At 37.6% G+C, this 19,229-nt stretch overlaps 1 protein-coding gene across 1 annotated transcript; it reads left to right on the top strand.

The window, feature by feature from the left end:
* The first annotated feature begins 2,679 nt into the window (after positions 1-2,679).
* On the top strand, positions 2,680-2,886 carry LOC132478045 (small integral membrane protein 10-like protein 1). Its single transcript, XM_060080820.1, has one exon. The coding sequence runs from the start codon at positions 2,680-2,682 to the stop codon at positions 2,884-2,886; it is 207 nt and encodes a 68-aa protein (XP_059936803.1).
* Positions 2,887-19,229: the final 16,343 nt, after the last annotated feature.

Here is a 19,229-nt window from a genome sequence, read left to right as displayed (position 1 = left end):
TGCTATATTGGTTAAGTTTCTTTAGTGGAAAACACCAGACACTGGAATACTAACAATAAGAACCAGAGACTTAATTACAATATCCTGAATTGAAGGGAAAACTTTGCAGTAGTCTTTTGGAAGAACAAGGGGCCTACACAGTGCCAGAAGTCTAGGAAGTGGAAATTAGTGGACAATTTTTCGTTATTCAGGATGAATCATCTCTGAGAGTTTTCCTTCTTGATGTCATTGTGGGCAAGATTTAAAATCTTAAGTGGGAAGTTCCAAATGTCCAGGTATGGGTCACGTGCTCAACACGGCCAGAGGAGGCTAGACTTCATTGATTCAGTCCTTCCAAGATTACATGCAGTAGTGAAAGGGAATACTTTCCTAAAAGGGATTGGAATGCATCAACCAAAAGAAAGGGGTAGCCAGTCTGCCAAGTTAAAAAACCAAATACCAGATGTCCACACAGGGTCTCATGGAGGCTGGGGTCTGCCAGAGCCTGAACCCTCTGATTGTACGCCCACTACTCAATCTACATGCATCTGAGTTTCTCTCCCTTCCCACGGACACTAGGGGTTCAGCCTGCCTTCCTCTTTACTATGTACATTCATGGGACTTCTTTTAACTTCAGGTCTCACAGACTCTGTCACTATTTTTCCTTCACTTGATTCTTGTCTGTTGGAGTTCAGGTTCACTTCCTCAAATGGACACAATGAGATAGTAATAAATCAAAACAGTAAAAAGATGACTATGCATTATAAACTGTCTCAGTAGAAGGGATAAATGACCTGAGGAAAGTCAGGTTAAAAATGTTCATTGGACCACCATAGTGCCTCAGGGAAAATAGAAGAATATGACTGGTGGAAAAAAATCAAAATAAGTCAAAGAAACTTTAACAAAGGAAAATCTCCTTGACATGAAGAGGCCCATTTAGCATCTGCAGTGGGGACTCTGCCTTGAGGTACCTTTCTATGTGTGGTCTCTGCATGCCAATGCTCAATGGCTTAGAGCAACAATCATTTATTCTTTCACTCAGGTGCGGGCATGCTGGGGTGACTCTGCTTCTTGCCTCAGGTGTACAGGGTCCCTGAATCATCTCTGCTCTACTCTGGGCTCCTGGCAGAAGGAGCAGCAGTCACCAGAGGAAAACTTTTCTCAGAGCAATGGCGAAAGTGGGAGAGGACAAACCTCCCATGCAAATACATTTCAAGCTTTTGTTTGTATCATTCAAAATCTCCTTGGTGGGGCTTCCCTGGTGGCGCAGTGGTTGAGAGTCCGCCTGCTGATGCAGGGGGCAGGGGTTCGTGCCCCGGTCCGGGAGGATCCCACGTGCCGCGGAGCGGCTGGGCCCGTGATCCATGGCCGCTGGGCCTGCGCGTCCGGAGCCTGTGCTCCGCAACGTGAGAGGCCACAGCGGTGAGAGGCCGGCGTACCGCAAAAAAAAAAAAAAAAAAAAAAAAAATCTCCTTGGTGAAAACAAATCACCTGCCGAGCTGGATATCAAGGAGCTGGAAGTTTCTACTCCCATGGAGGTTGTGGTTCGGGCCAGGGAGGGAATGTCTTTGAACAACAATTGAAACCACGTCAGCCCCCATAAGCTCTTGACTGAGTGTGCCGGGAGATAGTCAGCGAGGTCAGGGCTGGGCAGATGTGTTAGGGAATGGATTCTTTTTCAGTGGACTAACAAAGATTGATTTAAAAAGCTATCGAAAGAGAAGAGAAAAGGAGAAAGAGAGAAGGGAGAAATCTAGAACTATAATGTTAACTATCATTGTTTTGGAGTGACAATATAATATATGCATAAGATTTTCTATATCATTTTCAGCATTTTCGACATTTTCTACAATGGATGTCTAGTGCTTTCACAATCAGAAATACACACACGCAGGCATGCACACACGCATGTGCACTCACACAAAAGTAAGAGAATGTCCTCCAAGGAGTCTTTTTCTTCTCAGCTAATGGAAGCAAGAGCAACACTTGCTTTGGTGGAGGGGAAGGGACAGCATTTGGGTTTTTTGTTGTTGTTGTTTTTAAAATCTCTGTAGCTTTTAAAGAGAAAATGAATGCTGCAGAACACTCATTTCTTCTATGCTAGCTAAATTCTGCACTCAGGGCAGAGGCTAAAGATCACATTGTTAATTTTGATTTTGATTTATCTGAAGGGCAAGAGATCAAAAACCTTTTAAGGAATTAATGTCCATCTCAAGTTTGTTAAGAAGGTAATGATTTATTGCGTCAAGGATGCTGACTTTCTTCTCCTATTCTTCTCTCAGTTTCCTCATCTGCACAATGAAGAGGTTGATGCAGTGATCTCTAACGTGCCTTTAAAATCTCACAGTAATTCTCAGATTCTTCCTGCAGCTCATTTATTTACCATTTGAAAATGCATGCTCCAAAGTGAAAGGTCCAATTCTTTAATTTGCTTTATACTGACATTTTTCTAGTAACTTGCACAGAAGCCCATGTGGGCAGTTCTTTGAACATTGTTTTCTAGTTGTACAGATATTAATGTGTATAATAGAAATTTTAAAATATAGAGAAGAGCCGCGGCTACGTCAGGCGCGAGTGTAAGCCCAGCTGCCACTTAGCCCCCGGCCCCTCCCGGTCACGGCCGTCAGTCGCGGGGTCCGCGGGGTCTACGGTCACCCTGCGCTCCAGGCACCGCACCGGGCAAGCGGCGACACCGCGTCCATGGCCACCGCAGCGGCTCCGTCATCCTTGGCTCTCGAGGCCTCGAGCCTGGCCGCGGCCCCCGGCTCGTACAGGCTCTTTTGCAAGGGGCTCTCCCGCACCCTCCTCGCCTTCTTCGAGCTGGCCTGGCAGCTGCGCATGAACTTCCCGTACTTATACATCGCGGGCTCCGTGGTCCTCAACATCCGCTTGCAGGTACACTTTTAGAACCCTGAGGAAGCCGCCGGTATCCCGGGCCTGCATTATGGCCGACCCCCAGGCGGCCCCGCGGCGTGGAGCTGGGGGCGAGGAGTTCCGCTGTCTCACGAGAGTGCCTGGGCTCCCTCCGCGGCTGTGCTCTCCGCTCTCAGCCGAGCTCCTGTACTGTCACTGAGACCTTGCCGAGATTAGGAAGAGGAAATACGCGATTCCGGGAGCCGAGAAAGAACTTAAGACCCACGACAATATTTAAGAAGCTGTGTGCATCCTTAAAACAAAAACGGGACGAACAGGATGTATTACAAAAAGGGAAAGGTACTGAAATTTTCAGGACAAAAATGTACAACAAGCTCATGGTCCATATTAATTTAATAAATAAGTAAATTTCGGGAGTATGAGACTGGAATATAAGTAGGACGCTGAATGAGTAAGAAGCTGGAGATCTTAAGGATATGCTGTGGAGAGCATATATTTCTTCATCCCACAAGAAAAAACAATGACGATCAGAAGCTTTCAGTGAAAAAAACTGTACAGGAAACACATCCTTCAAATACCAAACAATGTAAAATGCTGCAGGATTTTGAACAGAGGGAGTGTAAGAAAGTGGACTCTATTTCAGTGTCCCTATGAGTAACATGCAGTTCAAAATCTTGGAGCCAAAGAGAAGGAAATCCAGTCATAGCACAAAGCTTGGCGACTTACTGAATAACATTTAAATAATCATAATAATGTAAATGCTGTTTATGGTTTTCATCTTTTTAAGAGAATACTTACATTTACAAAGTTTGAGTGCACATGTTATCAGCCTTGATGGCGTAAAAGTGAGGGTACCTGGAATGGTAATGATGTCTTTTTAAAGTGGGAAGCTGAGAGGAAAATTCTGTTGTCGATGGGGGAAGAGGGCATTTTATTATTTAAAGAGTAGCCATAAAGTTGCTTAAATGTAACTATATGAAAGAGAAGAGGAGGGGAGAACAGCATGAGGTCAACAAGAAATGCCTAGAGGTTAGAGTTAGGGCGGAATGTCTCAGATTTCCTGATCTATTTGGAGTCAAGAGATTTTTAGATTTCAGAGAGTCTGGAGACGAATTAGTGGTCTGCAAAATTTTTTCTAATTAAGGAAGCAAAGCTGAGGCAGTTATGAACCCTGGGAAAAATTTTAAATTTTTTCAAGAACTACACTGCATAACTCCACTGTGAAGAATATTACTACTCATCAAGCCAGTTATAATTATATAAACACTGAATACAGGTAACAAATTATTAGGTAACATTGGAAGGACTGGAGAAGAGAGAGATGTATATGTAATGGGGGAGAATCAATCAAGATCTGATATAGAAAAGTTGATTTTAAAAAAGCAGTATAACTTGTCACTTAGAAAGAGTACAATAAGAAATAGCTAAGAGTTAAAATTGGTGGTCTCTGGAGAAAGAAAATCAGGGATAGACAGAGAAAGGTGGAGGACTGCTGTTTTTCACTAACAGTCTAACAGTAACGGTGATTTTTCTTACCCATATGTGTGTGTGTGTGAAGATATATATATAGAGATATATCGGGCAGACCTCTGTTAAAATACAAACTAACTTTGTGGCCCAGGTGAGCCCATTAATCTGCCTAAACCCCAGCTTTCTCAATTCTATTAAATGAGAGTAAAAATATCCACCTTGAAAGATCAGTCAAGAATTAAAAATAAGCCCGACTTAGTGCTTGATACATACTGTACACAGTAAAGAGTATTTGTTATAACAGAATATTTCATTAACTTGTGAATAAAACTTAAAACTCTCAAAAAAAAAAATATAGAGAAAAGAAAATAAAAACCACCTACAATCCCACCAGTGTAACAAATCCCAACCTTTTACAGTGTTTCCAGTATTTTTTCAGTGCATGTGTAATTTATTTCTTAAAAATTGATCAAATTTTTAATTTTATCTATTGTGACATATCCCCAATGCAATTAAGTTATCTTCTAAGTAAGCAGTTATCTGAAATGTCTAGATAAGATTTAATAATTAAAATTTTTTGTTGATTAACTGTATTTTCAATGACTTATTTTTTGACCTTTATGCTCTTTCAGTATGGGTTAGGAGTTAAATTCATGGGCTTTGAGATTGGACAACTTGAGTTTGAAATCCTGGGTCTATTACTTACAGACTGTGACTTTAGACATGGGTCTTAACTTGGTTATGTTTATTTTCCTGGTCTATAAAATGGAAATGTTTCTATATTGTCTATGTAATGTTTATAGGTAGACTTAAAAGACTATATACTACTGTGTATACTACCGTAGTATATAAGACTATATACTTCTTCTGTACTACTATGTATAGAAAGTTTCTTGTGAAGTTTAAATAAAATAATGGTTGTGCAGAGGGGTAACATTTCACGTCATACATCATATGTTTACTCTCCATCCTGCCTTGTGCCTTCATTGACTGTCTTCCTATTCATTCTCATTGGCCCCTCCTACCTTAGAATGATTGACACACCTCACTCACTTTGGAACAAAGTGAACAAAGAAAACAAAGGCTGCAAATACTTGACGAAGTTTAGTATTCCAGGTCTGAGTAGAAGAAAGACAGATCTGTATATATACTTGTAAAGTAGTTGCTTCTGCCTCCAAACTGAGTAAATTATAACATGGGCTAAAAAGGAAATGGAGGGGAGGGGCCATCTGAGTCTCCCTTGCATCTCCAGCACCAGTCACTTTTGCGGAATTGCCTCGGGGACCATCTCTCCTCTGCATTGCTGTGCGGTGGGGATAAGCAATAGGTGATGCGCAGCAAAGCACCCAAGGCCGTTCATCTGGTAGTGATTCCATGGTCCCGAGACTGCTCAGCAACCACCCCATGTCATCCATCCGGTATGAACAACAATCTGCTCAGCAGCCCAGAACACTTATGATCTCTCAGTCCATGGATTCCTGGAGGGCTGGTGGTGACATAAAGGACAGGCTTTTGCATGGAAAGGAAATAGGATTATACTGAAACAGTCCAGCTCTCACACTCACCAGGGTAATAACACTGCCCAGCTGCACATAGAAGAGCCTAGCACAGACCCTCCTAGTGTAAGAGCTCAATGCACTTGAGTTATTCCCAGTATTTCCAATGTATACTGAATAAATATTGAACATCCCTGATGTGCATATTTTTTAACATCCCTTATTGTTTCCTTAAGGCATTTCTTAGCGGTTCAATTATCCTTTTGAGTGTGGACATTTTAAAGACTTTTAATAAATATAGATGATCTTGCCCTGAGAATAATTTAACAAATTTACCCTGTAATGAAACGATATGCTTTCCTGTGTTTTTGCCAAAATTTGTTGGTATAAATAAGTAGCTAAGTTCTGTTTTTCTGATGTTAAAGTAATATATACATGCTTACTGCAAAATCATCTGAAATTTCTAAAAAAGCAAGTATGTTTTTTGACAAAATTAGGTCTGCACCATTACATTTAAGGCAAGCTGGTATTCCATGGTATGACAGAATTTTATTTAGCCAGTCCTTTATTAACAGGCTTTTAGATTGGATAGATGATTTTGCTACTTGCTGAATCGTACAATGAGTCTCTTGAACATACATTTTTGTGAATTTGTCCAAATATGTCCTTAATATCCTCATCCATTCTCAATAATAATAATAATAATCTCAATCTGATATTTTTAGTTTCTTCTAGGTAGGCAGTCTTATTTGAAAACCATGATGATTTTGACCCTTCCATTTTATTATTACATTTTTTTTCTTTGTGGCATTTACTAGAAGTTTTAGAAAAATACAAAATAATTACAGTGATGCTAGGTTTTTTCTTTCTTTCCTGACTTTAATGGGAATGTTTCAAGATATTGACAATTCTTTCTACTGATTTCAGATAGCTAACTTTAAATCATACTAAATAAATAGCTATCTATTTTAAATTTTCCTAGGTTTTTTTTTAACGTATTTATTGGAGTATAACTGATTTACAATGGTGTGTTAGTTTCTTCTTTAAAACAAAGTGAATCAGCTATATATATATATATATATGCCCATATCAGCTCCCTGTTGCGTCTCCCTCCCACCCTCCCTATCCCACCCCTCTAGGCGGACACAAAGCACTGAGCTCATTTCCCTGTGCTATGTGGCTGCTTCCCACTAGCTATCTATTTTACATTTGGTAGTATATATAAGTTCATGCCACTTTCTCACTTCGTACCAGCTTACCCTTCCCCCTCCCTGTGTCCTCAAGTCCATTCTCTATGTCTGTGTCTTTATTCCTGTCCTACCCCTAGGTTCTTCAGAACCATTTTATTTTAGATTCCATATATATGTGTTAGCATACGGTATTTGTTTTTCTCTTTCTGAATTACTTCACCCTGTATGACAGACTCTAGGTCCATCCACCTCACTACAAATAACTCAATTTCATTTCTTTTTATGGCTGAGTAACATTCCATTGTATATATGTGCCACATTTTCTTTATCCATTCATCTGTCGATGGACACTTAGGTTGCTTCCATATCCTGGCTATTGTAAATAGAGCTGCAATGAACATTTTGGTACATGACTATTTTTGAATGATGGTTTTCTCAGGGTATATGCCCAGTAGTGGGATTGCTGGGTTGTATGGTAGTTCTATGTGTAGTTTTTTAAGGAACTTCCATACTGTTCTCCATAGTGACTGTATCAATTTACATACCCACCAACAGTGCAAGAGTGTTCCCTTTTGTCCACACCCTCTCCAGCATTTATTGTTTGTAGATTTTTTGATGATGGCCATTCTGACTGGTGTGAGATGATACCTCATTGTAGTTTTGATTTGCATTTCTCTAATGATTAGTGAGGTTGCGCATCCTTTCATGTGTTTTTGTTGGCAGTCTGTGTATCTTCTTTGGAGAAATGTCTATTTAGGTCTTCTCCCCATTTTGGATTGGGTTGTTTGTTTTTTTGTTTTTTGTTTTTTTTTTTTTTCTTTTCTTTTTGCGGTATGCGGGCCTCTCACTGTTGTGGCCTCCCCCGTTGCGGAGCACAGGCTCCGGACGCGCAGGCCCAGCGGCCATGGCTCACGGGCCCAGCCGCTCCGCGGCATATGGGATCCTCCCAGACCGGGGCACGAACCCGCATCCCCTGCATCGGCAGGCGGACTCTCAACCACTGCGCCACCAGGGAGGCCCTGTTTTTTTTTTATATTGAGCTGCATGAGCTGCTTGTCAGTTTTGGAGATTGATCCTTTGTCAGTTGTTTCATGGGCAAATATTTTCTCCCATTCTGAGGGTTGTGTTTTCATCTTGTTTATGGTTTCCTTTGCTGTGCAAAAGCTTTTAAGTTTCATTAGGTCCCATTTGTTTATTTTTGTTTTTACTTCCATTTCTCTAGGAGGTGGGTCAAAAAGGATCTTGCTGTGATTTATGTCATGGAGTGTTCTGCCTATGTTTTCAGCTAAGAGTTTTATAGTGTCTGGCCTTTCATTTAGGTCTTTAATCCATTTTGAGTTTATTTTTGTGTATGGTGTTAGGGAGTGTTCTAATTTCATTCTTTTACATATAGCTGTCCAGTTTTCCCAGCACCACTTATTGAAGAGGCTGTTTTTTCTCCATTGTATATTTTTGCCTCCTTTATCAAAAATAAGGTGACCATATGTGCGTGGGTTTATCTCTGGGCTTTCTATCCTGTTCCATTGATCTATATTTCTGTTTTTGTGCCAGTACCATACTGTCTTGATTACTGTAGCTTTGTAGTATAGTCTGAAGTCCAGGAGCCTGATTCCTCCAGCTCCGTTTTTCTTTCTCAAGATTGCTTTGGCTAATTGGGGTCTTCTGTGTTTCCACACAAATTGTGAAATTTATTGTCCTACTTCTGTGAAAAATGCCATTGGTATTTGAATGGTATTTGAATTCAATCTTCATTGAATCTGAATATTGCTTTGGGTAGTATAGTCATTTCACAATTTTGATTCTTCCAATCCAAGAACCTGGTATATCTCTCCATCTGTTTGTATCATCTTTAATTTCTTTCATCAGTGTCTTATAGTTTTCTGCATACAGGTCTTTTGTCTCCTTAGATAGGTTTATTCCTAGATATTTTATTCTTTTTGTTGCAGTGGTAAATGGGAGTGTTTCCTTAATTTCTCTTTCAGAGTTTTCATCAGCAGTGTATAGGAATGCAAGAGATTTCTGTGCATTAATTTTGTATCCTGCTACTTTACCAAATTCATTGATTAGCTCTAGTAGTTTTCTGGTAGCATCTTTAGGATTCTCTATGTATAGTATCATGTCATCTGCAAACAGTGATAGCTTTGCTTATTTTCCAATTTGGATTCCTTTTATTTCTTTTTTGTCTCTGATTTCTGTGGCTAAAACTTCAAAACTATGTTGAATAATGTTGACGAGAGTGGGCAACCTTGTCTTCTCCCTGATCTTAGTGGAAATGGTTTCACTTTTTCACCATTGAGAATGATGTTGGCTGTGGGTTTGTACTGAAGTAGGTTCCCTCTGTGCCTACTTTCTGGAGGGTTTTTATCATAATTCGTTGTTGAATTTTGTTGAAGCCTTTTTTTGCATCTATTGAGATGATCACATGGTTTTTATTCTTTAATTTGTTAATATGGTTTATCACATTGATTGATTTGCATATACTGAAGAATCCTTGCATTCCTGGGATAAAACCCACCTGATCATGGTTTAAGATCCTTTTAATGTGCTGTTGGATTCTGTTTGCTAGTATTTTGTTGAGGATTTTTGCATCTATGTTCATCAGTTATATTGGCCTGTATTTTTCTTTCTTTGTTACATCTTTGTCTGGTTTTGGTATGAGGGTGAGGGTGGCCTTGTAGAATGAGTTTGGGAGTGTTCCTCCCTCTGCTATATTTTGTAAGAGTTTGAGAAGGATAGGTGTTAGCTCTTCTCTAAACGCTTGATAGAATATGCCTGTGAAGCCATCTGGTCCTGGGCTTTTGTTTGTTGGCAGATTTTTAATCACAGTTTCAATTTCAGTGCTTGTGATTGGTCTGTTCATATTTTCTATTTCTTCCTGGTTCAGTCATGGAAGGTTGTGCTTTTCTAAGAATTTGTCCATTTCTTCCAGGTTGTTCATTTTATTGGCATATAGTTGCTTGTGGTAATCTCTCATGATCCTTTGTATTTCTGCAGTGTCAGTTGTTACTTCTCCTTTTTCATTTGTAATTCTATTGCTTTGAGTCTTCTCCCTTTTTTTTCTTGATGAGTCTGGCTAATGGTTTATCAATTTTGTTTATCTTCTTAAAGAACCAGCTTCTAGTTTTATTGATCTTTGCTGTCATTTCCTTCATTTCTTTTTCATTTATTTCTGATCTGATCTTTATGATTTCTTTCCTTCTGCTAACTTTGGGTTGTTTTTGTTCTTCTTTCTCTTATTGCTTCAGGTGTAAGGTTAGGTTGTTTATTTGAAATGTTTCTTGTTTCTTGAGGTAGGATTGTATTGCTATGAACTTCTCTCTTAGAACTGCTTTTGCTATATCCCATAGGTTTTGGGTCATAGTGTTTTCACTGTCATTTGTTTCTAGGTATTTTTTGATTTCCTCTTTGATTTCTTCAGGGATCTCTTGGTTATTAAGTACTGTATTGTTTAGCCTCCATGTATTTGTATTTTTTACAGATTTTTCCCTGTAATTGATATCTATTCTCATAGCATTGTGGTCAGAAAAGACACCTGATACGATTTCAATTTTATTAAATTTACCAAAGCTTGATTTGTGACCCATGTTATGTTCTATCCTGGAGAATGTTCCATGAGCACATGTGAAGAAAGTGTATTCTGTTGTTTTTGGATGGAATGTCCTATAAATATCAATTATGTCCATCTTGTTTAATGTATCATTTAAAGCTTGTGTTTCCTTACTTATTTTCATTTCGGATGATCTGTCCATTGATGAAAGTGGGGTGGTAAAGTCCCCTACTATGATTGTGTTACTGTTGATTTCCCGTTTATGGGTGTTAGCATTTGCCTTGTGTATTGAGGTGCTCCTATGTTGGGTGCCTAAATATTTACAATTGTTATATCTTCTTCTTGGATTTATCCCTTCATCATTATTTAGTGTCCTTCTTTGTCTCTTTTAATAGTCTTTATTTTAAAGTCTATTTTTTCTGACATGAGTATTGCTATTCCAGCTTTCTTTTGATTTCCATTTGCATAGACTATCTTTCTCCATCCCCTCACTTTCAGTCTGTATGTGCCCCTAGGTCTGAAGTGAGTGTCTTGTAGACAGCATATATATGAGTCTTGTTGTTGTTCCTATTCAGCCAGTCTGTGTCTTTTGGTGGTAGATTAGAATCCATTTACATTTAAGGTAATTTTCGATATGTATGTTCCTATTACCAGTTTTCTTAATTGTTTTGGATTTGTTGTTGTAGGTCTTTTCCTTCTCTTGTGTTTCCTGCCTAGAGAATTTCCTTTCGCATTTGTTGTAAAGCTGGTTGGTGGTGCTGAATTCTGTTAGCATTTGCTTCTCTGTAAAGGTTTTAATTTCTCTGTTGAATCTGAATGAGATCCTTGCTGGTTAGAGTAATCCTAGTGGTAGGTTTTTCTCTTTCATCACTTTAAATATGTCCTGTCACTCCTTTGTGGCTTGCAGAGTTTCTGCTGAAAGATCAGCTGTTAATCTTATGGGGATTCCCTTGTGTGTTATTTGTTGCTTTTCCCTTGCTGCTTTTAATATTTTTTCTTTGTATTTAATTTTTGATATTTTGATTAATATGTATCTTGGCATGTTTCTCCTTGGAGTTATCCTGTGTGGGACTCTCTGCACTTCCTGGACTTGATGGACTATTTCCTTTCCCATATTAGGGAAGTTTTCCACTATAATCTCTTCAAATATTTTTTCAGTGCCTTTCTTTTCTTCTTCTGGGACCCCTATAATTTGAATGTTGGTGCATTTAATGTTGTTCCAGAGGTGTCTAACACTGTGCTCCATTCTTTTCATTCTTTTTTCTTTATTTTGCTCTGCAGTAGTTATTCCCACTATTTTATCTTCCAGGTCACTTATCCGTTCTTCTGCCTCAGTTATTCTGCTATTGATTCCTTCTAGAGAATTTTTAATTTCACTTATTGTGTTGTTCATCACTGTTTGCTCTTTAGTTCTTCTAGGTCCTTGTTAAACGTTTCTTATATTTTCTCCATTCTATTTTCCAAGATTTTGGATCATGTTTACTATCATTACTCTGAATTCTTTTTCAGGTGGACTGCCTATTTTCTCTTCATTTTTTTGGTCTGGTGGGTTTTTACCTTGCTCCTTCATCTGCTGTGTGTTTCTCTGTGTTCTCATTTTGCTTAACTTCCTGTGTTTGGGGGTCTCCTTTTCTCAGGCTGTAGGTTCATGGTTCCTGTTGTTTTTGGTGTCTGCCCTCAGTGGCTAAGGTTGGTTCAGTGGATTATGTAGGCTTCCTGGTGGAGGGGACTAGTGCCTGTGTTCTGGTGGATGAGGCTGGATCTTGTCTTTCTGGTGGGCAGGACTGCTTCCGGTGGTGTGTTTTGCGGTGTCTGTGATCTATTATGATTTGAGGCAGCCTCTCTGCTAATGGGTGGGGTTGTGTTCCTGTCTTGCTAGTTATTTGGCATAGTGTTTCCAGCAGTATAGCTCACTGGTCGTTGAGTCGAGCTGGGTCTAAGCATTGAGATGGAGATCTCTGGGAGAGCTTTTGCCATTTAATATTATGTGGAACTGGGAGCTCTCTGGTGGATCAGTGTCCTGAACTTGGCTCTCCCACCTCAGGGGCACACGCCTGAAACCCAGCCACAGCACCACGACCCTGTCAGCCACACGGCCAGGTACGTGGGGAGTTTCTTGCCTTTTGAGAAGTCTGAGGTTTTCTGCCAGAGTTCAGTAGGTGTTCTGTAGGAATTGTTCCACATGTATGTGTATTTCTGATGTATTTGTGTGGAGGAAGGTGATCTCCATATCTTACTCTTCCGCCATCTTGAAGGTCTCCTCCTAGTTTGTTTTGAATTCAAAGAGAACGTTGAAATTTATCAAATGCTTTACAACAGTTTTTGAAACGTTCATATATTTTTTTTCTCCTTTTACCTATAACATGGTGAACTAAATAAATATATTTGTAATGTTGAACTCTTGTGGTATTTCCAGAATGAACAATGTATGCCCTCTTTAAATCCATTTTATAATGCACTCCAGGATTCAGTTTGCTGAAATTTTGTTTTTGATGTTGCAGCAATTCTACCACCACCACCACCACCACTGCCATCATCATCATCATCCATTAGCAGCATTATAAGCCATAAGCTGAAGGCCTACAGTATTTTAGAACTTATTAACCTCACTTTTTAAACCTCACAGTTATTGTTTTTTTAAAAAAAGTGATTTTTCAGGTTTATTGAGTTACAATTGACAAATAAAATTGTAAGAAATTTAAAGTGTGCAACCCTGGCAGTTGTTCTTAAGGTAGGTATTCAAATCCTACTTTAGAGAAAGGATTTAGAATAGTTAAGTATCCAAGTCACAAAATATTTCTTTAAAATACAAGTATTTAAATACTTGTATTTAAATGTAAGATGTATTTAACTCCCAAGCCTATAATTTTAATCATTTTATGTCTCTATATTTAGTGGAAGGATTGGTTGGTAGATTATTTCTTAGTGCTCTGTTTGACAAATTTTATTATCAGGGTTATTTTAGTCCAGTAAAACAAATTAAAATGCTTTCCATCTTTATGCTTTAAAATATGAAATATTTTAAAAAGCACAGAATTAATTTTTTTTCTATATCTGAGAATATACCTGTTTTATTATTCCCCAAAGTGTGCATTTCTGTTTCCTTGCATTTTTCCTTGATCACTATTACTTGACTTTACATATTTTGTTGGTCTTATCAAAGAAAAAAAACTGTTTTATATACCAGTTGTAATGTTTTTCTCCTGTTCTCTTTGTTTCACTTTGAGGGCTTTTAAAGAGAATTTTTGCTTCTTGGATTGAATGTTTATTTCATTGATTCTCTAAGATGATGGTCAGTACTGTGACCACAACTCACACTTTTGTCCCCCTCCTACTTCCAATGTCCTGCTGAAATGACTCTATTAATGTAACAGGGAAAAATCCTATACAGTCAATAAAACAAAAAGAGTGACACTTAGCACACTAAAACTGTAAGAAATTCAACATTAAAGTGAGTATATAACAGTAGAGGGATTTTTGTGGGGGATGAGTGGGAAGAAAAGCCCACTAAGGTAGGAAGGAAAATGGGTCATAGAATGAATTAATTAAACCATGACATAAATCTTTTCTGAATGAGTCTATTTTAGCTACCAGTAGGTTACATCAACTAAAAGTTTGTGCGATGAATAATCTAAACAACCAAAAGTGACACACAAGAAAATAGAAAATTTTAAAAAATGGTATTATTAGAAAGTTGTAAAGATCAGAGTACCATAAAAAATCTCATTACAAGAAAAAAAAATCCCATAGATTAAAAAAAGACTAAACTAAAATTTCAGCAAAGATAGTGGATATTGCATAACAAAACAAAGAAATAAAACATAAATTAGATAATTAGAAGTCTAATGTAGTATATTACTACTATTCAGCCAAGTATTCCCATTCCCCTCTCTGTGGGACCCCCTCTAGATTATATTTCCTGCAAGTAGATGCTACTTCACCCCTCTGTCAATAGGTTTGTACATTTTATTTGCTTTGGGTAGTGAAATGTGAGTGCAACTGATATGTGTCACATCTGAACCAGAACTTTAAGAGCCTAGAATGGCCCATTATCCTCTCTTTCCCTCTGCTTCAAGATGGACGTGTCCTAGGTGAGGGCTGCTCTTTCACCCCTGGTCCTTTTCTTTTTTTATTTAAAACAATTTTTATTGACGTATAGTTGATTTACAATATTATATTAGTTTCAGGTGTACAATATAGTGAATCAGTATTTTTAGAGATTATACTCCATTAAAAGTTATTAAAAGTAATGGCTATAATTCCCTATGCTGTACAATATATCCTTGCTGCTTATCTATTTTATACTAGTAGTTTGTATCTCTTAATCTCATACCCCTATCTTTCTCCTCCCCCTTTCCCTCTCCCCACTGGTAACCACTAGTTTGTTTTCTGTATCTGTGAGTCTGCTTCTGTTTTGCTATATACATTCATTTGCTTATTTTTTATATGCCACATATAAGTAATATCATATAGTATTTGTCTTTCTCAGTCTGATTTATTTTACTAAGTGTAATATTCTCTAGGACCATCCACATTGCTGCAAATGGCAGAACTTCATTATTTTTTTGGATAAGTAATTTTCCATTATATATATATATATAAAATTGTATACATATAACTTATTATATATATATAACTATATATATATATATATATAAAACTTCTTTATTCATTCATCTGTTGATGGACACTTAAGTTGCTTCCATATCTTGGCTACTGTAAATAGTGCTGTTATGAACATTGGGGTACATGTATCTTTTTGAATTAGTGTTCTGTTTTTTCTGGATATGTATCCAGGAGTGAAATAGTGAAATTGCTGGATCATATGATAATTCTATTTTCAGTTTTTTGAGCAACCTTCATACAGTTTTCCATAGTGACTGCACCAACTTACATTCCCACCCACAGTGTGCAGTGTTCCCTTTTCTCCACATCCTTGCCAACATTTGTTATTTGTGGTCATTTTGATGACAGCCATTCTGACAGGTGTGAGGTGACATCTTGTTTTGATTTGTATTTCTCTAATAATTAACAATGTTGAGCATCTTTTCATGTACCAGTTGGTTATCTGTATGTATTCTTTGGAAAAATGTCTAGTCAGGTCTTCTGCCCATTTTTTGCTTAGCTTGTTTGTTTTTTTGATATTGAGCTGTTTATATATTTTGGGATATTAACCCCTTGTCAGTCATATCATTTGCAAATAGTTTCTCCCATTCAGTAGGTTGTCTTTTCAGTTTGTCATTGGTTTCCTTTGCTGTGCAAAAGCTTTTTTTAAAAAAATTAATTAATTAATTTTTGACTGCATTGGGTGTTTGTTGCTGTGCATGGGCTTTCTCTAGTTGCGGCGAGTGGGGGCTACCCTTTGTTGTGGTGCTTGGGCTTCTCATTGCGGTGACTTCTCTTGTTGCAGACCATGTGCTCTAGGCACATGGGCTTCAGTAGTTGTGTCTCGTAAGCTCTAGAGCGCAGGCTCAGTAGTTGTGGCTCATGGGCTTTGTTGCTCCACAGCATGTGGGATCTTCCTGAACCAGGGATTGAACCCCTGTCCCCTGCACTGGCAGGCGGATTCTTAAGCACTGCACCACCAGGGAAGTCCTGTGCAAAAGCTTTTAAGTTTAATTCCCATTTGTTTACTTTTGCTTTTATTTTTTTCCCCTTAGAAAATAGATCCAAAAAATATTGCTAATTTATATCAAATAGTATCCTAGGTTACAGGTTTTTTCCCTTTCGGCACTTGGAATATATCCTGCCTCTCCCTTCTGGCCTGCAGTTTCTGCAGAGAAATCAGCTGATAGCCTTATGGGGATTTTCTTGTATATGACCTTTTTTCCCTGCTGCCTTTAGAATTCTCTTTTAACTTGCCATTTCAATTATGATATGTCTTGGTGTGGGTCTGTTTGGGTTCATCTGGTTTTGGACCCTTTGTATTTCCTGTAACTGTATACCTGTTTCCTTCTTCAGGTTTTGGAAGTTTTCGTCCCTAATTTCCTCAAATATATTTTTGATTCCTTCCTCTCTCTTATCCTTCTGGGGCCTCTATAATGCGAATATTGGTACACTTAAAGTTACTGCAGCGATCTCTTAAACGGTTTTCAGTTTTTTAACATTTGTTTTTCTTTTTGCTGTTCTGATTGGGTGATTTCCATTATTCTATCTTCCAGATCACATATGCATTTTTCTGTATCTGATTGTCATACTGAGTGAAGTAAGTCAGACAGAGAAAGAGAAATATCGTATGATATCCCTTATATGTGGAATCGAAAAAGAAATTATACCAATGACCTTATTTATAAAACAGAAACAGACTCACGGACTTAGAGAACAAACTTGTGGTTACCGGGGGGAAGGATGAAGGGAAGGGATACTCAGGGGGTTTGGGATCAGTTAACACTTTTTTTTTTTTTTTTTTTTTTTGTGGTACATGGGCCTCTCACTGTTGTGGCCTCTCCCGTTGGGGAGCACAGGCTCCGGACGTGCAGGCTCAGCGGCCAAGGCTCATGGGCCCAGCCGCTCTGTGGCATGTGGGATCCTCCCGGACTGGGGCACGAACCCGTGTCCCCTCATCGGCAGGTGTATTCTCAACCACTGCACCACCAGGGAAGCCTCAGTTAACATTTTTATTAATAATGTTTTGAATTCTTTATCCGGTAAATTTTATTTCTGTTTCATTATTTGTTTCTTCAGTGGTGTTCCCTTGATCTTTCCATTGAGAACAGTTCCTCTGCCTTTTCAATTTGCTTAACTTTCTCTGCCTGTATGAATTTAGGTGAATTTATGTTAAGAATGAAAATTCCTGGTCTCTGCTCCCCTGAGGTTCTAATTTAATTGACCTGGGTGGAGCTTAGACATCTACAATTTTAATAAAATTTCAGAAATTTTTTATTTAAAGTAAATGATTGCCCATACTTAGAGAAGTTTTTCTTTTAGGTGGTTTCCAATGCTTTTACCTCATGGGTTTTTTGTTTGTTTGTTTGTCTTTGAAATGGGACAAAAGACCTCAACGATAAGAATCAGAATTTCTCTCTCCTTCTCATCCTTCAAAAAGGCAACTAGCTTTTAATTCACTAAAAAATTTAAGCTTTATAAGGGCAGGGACCCTAATTTCTTGTTTACCTCTGGTCTTCCCTGTTTAAAACGATGTGTGGTACAACTCAATATTTGCTAAATGAATGCATATATGCCCTAATAAATGAAAGTTATTTTGCAAGATATTTTTGGAAAGCTGTGGCTTGATGTAATTAATTTTCTTTCACCCTTAAAGGCCCCCTACTCCAGGATATTCAGAAAACATAGACCCCTCCTTTTCTGAATTTGATAAATATATGGTATGACAACTTCACAGCTTTGATCTTCTCTGTAAAAGTAAGTGGGAGTTTTTCTAAGTATGTGCTTCTAGGTAAGAAAAGGGAAAACTCATATAATTAATCATGATTGAAAATTCAGCTCTTTTACCTTTTGTAGGTGTATTATAATAAATGTTAAAAAAATCAGTTATTTAAAAATAAAAGCCAAATCATAGTACAATTTTTGAAGATAATATCTCTGGAGCTCTTATTTCTATTACTTGAACATTTATTGTACATCATCAGCTTTCAGCTGAGAAGGAAAAAATAAAACACTTGATTTTTAAAAATGAAAACACAATATTCCCAGCTAGCTAGCATATTGGAGAGAAAGAAATTAAAAACTTAACCTTATCTATCCATTCATAATTAATATTCATCATGGGCACATACGTCTCTTCTCCCCTTATCATAACTTAAAATTTGATCCATGGTTCAATTTCCTAAATGAACGTCTGGGTTCTTTTCCTCAAGAACAAATATTGTTATTATGTATTTTAGATACATCATAAACATAATATAGGATAATATGCAGTAAATAGCTAAATTCTATCGGGTGGATCATATTTAGTAAACAACAAAGTACTCAGATAATAAACAAACTTTACCATAAGTAATTCACTATTATTTTTTCTATGAATTTTTTACACAGTTGAGATTGTATTATATGTATAACTTCACATCCTGCTGTTTTCCTGATGGCTTAATTTAAGAATAACTTATATTAATGAAAATTATAAACATTAATTTATGAAATAATAAATATTATGCTGATTGACATTAAAGTGAATGTTTTTGCTGTTATATGTCTTATCCATACATTAATTAACAATCAAATATCAAGGTCAATTGCTTTTTGGAGCTACTCTTGGTTTATAATGATTAAAAATAATTAGTGACCGCGTTTATCAACTATTGCTATAAAATGCTGTGTAACCATGTACTCAGTAGCTTGCAACAACAAGCATTTAAAAGCTTAAGCTCAGAAGTGATACACTGTCACTTCCACCTATATCCACATTGAAAAAAGGCCACATGTTAAGTTCAACATCAGTGGGTGCAAAGTAGAATTTCTCCATAGAGGTTGGGATGAGGAGAGTAAGAGAGAATGTTTTCTGAACAGTAATCTTACTTCTACAGTGGCAAATATATTCTTTTATTCACTTTGACAGGAACATGCTCTGAGTTCATGTAAAAGTGGTTTAAAATTATTAAGGAGTAAATTTAAAAGAAGAGGTGCTAAACATCTCTAATTTATAAAACTTGAAATGATTTGATTTGCCAAGAGGATTTTGCTGCATTCATTCCCAGTATCCTGCAGAAAACATAC

Source organism: Mesoplodon densirostris, chromosome 1, assembly GCF_025265405.1.
Source record: "Mesoplodon densirostris isolate mMesDen1 chromosome 1, mMesDen1 primary haplotype, whole genome shotgun sequence".
Lineage (NCBI taxonomy): Eukaryota > Metazoa > Chordata > Mammalia > Artiodactyla > Ziphiidae > Mesoplodon > Mesoplodon densirostris.
The sequence above is the reverse complement of the archived record's forward strand: the minus strand, read 5'-3'. Positions and strand labels throughout refer to the sequence as shown.

What these genes read in the sequence shown, in the direction of transcription:
- LOC132478045 (XM_060080820.1), top strand. Translation starts at nt 2,680, where the DNA reads ATGGCCACCGCAGCGGCTCCGTCATCCTTGGCTCTCGAGGCCTCGAGC.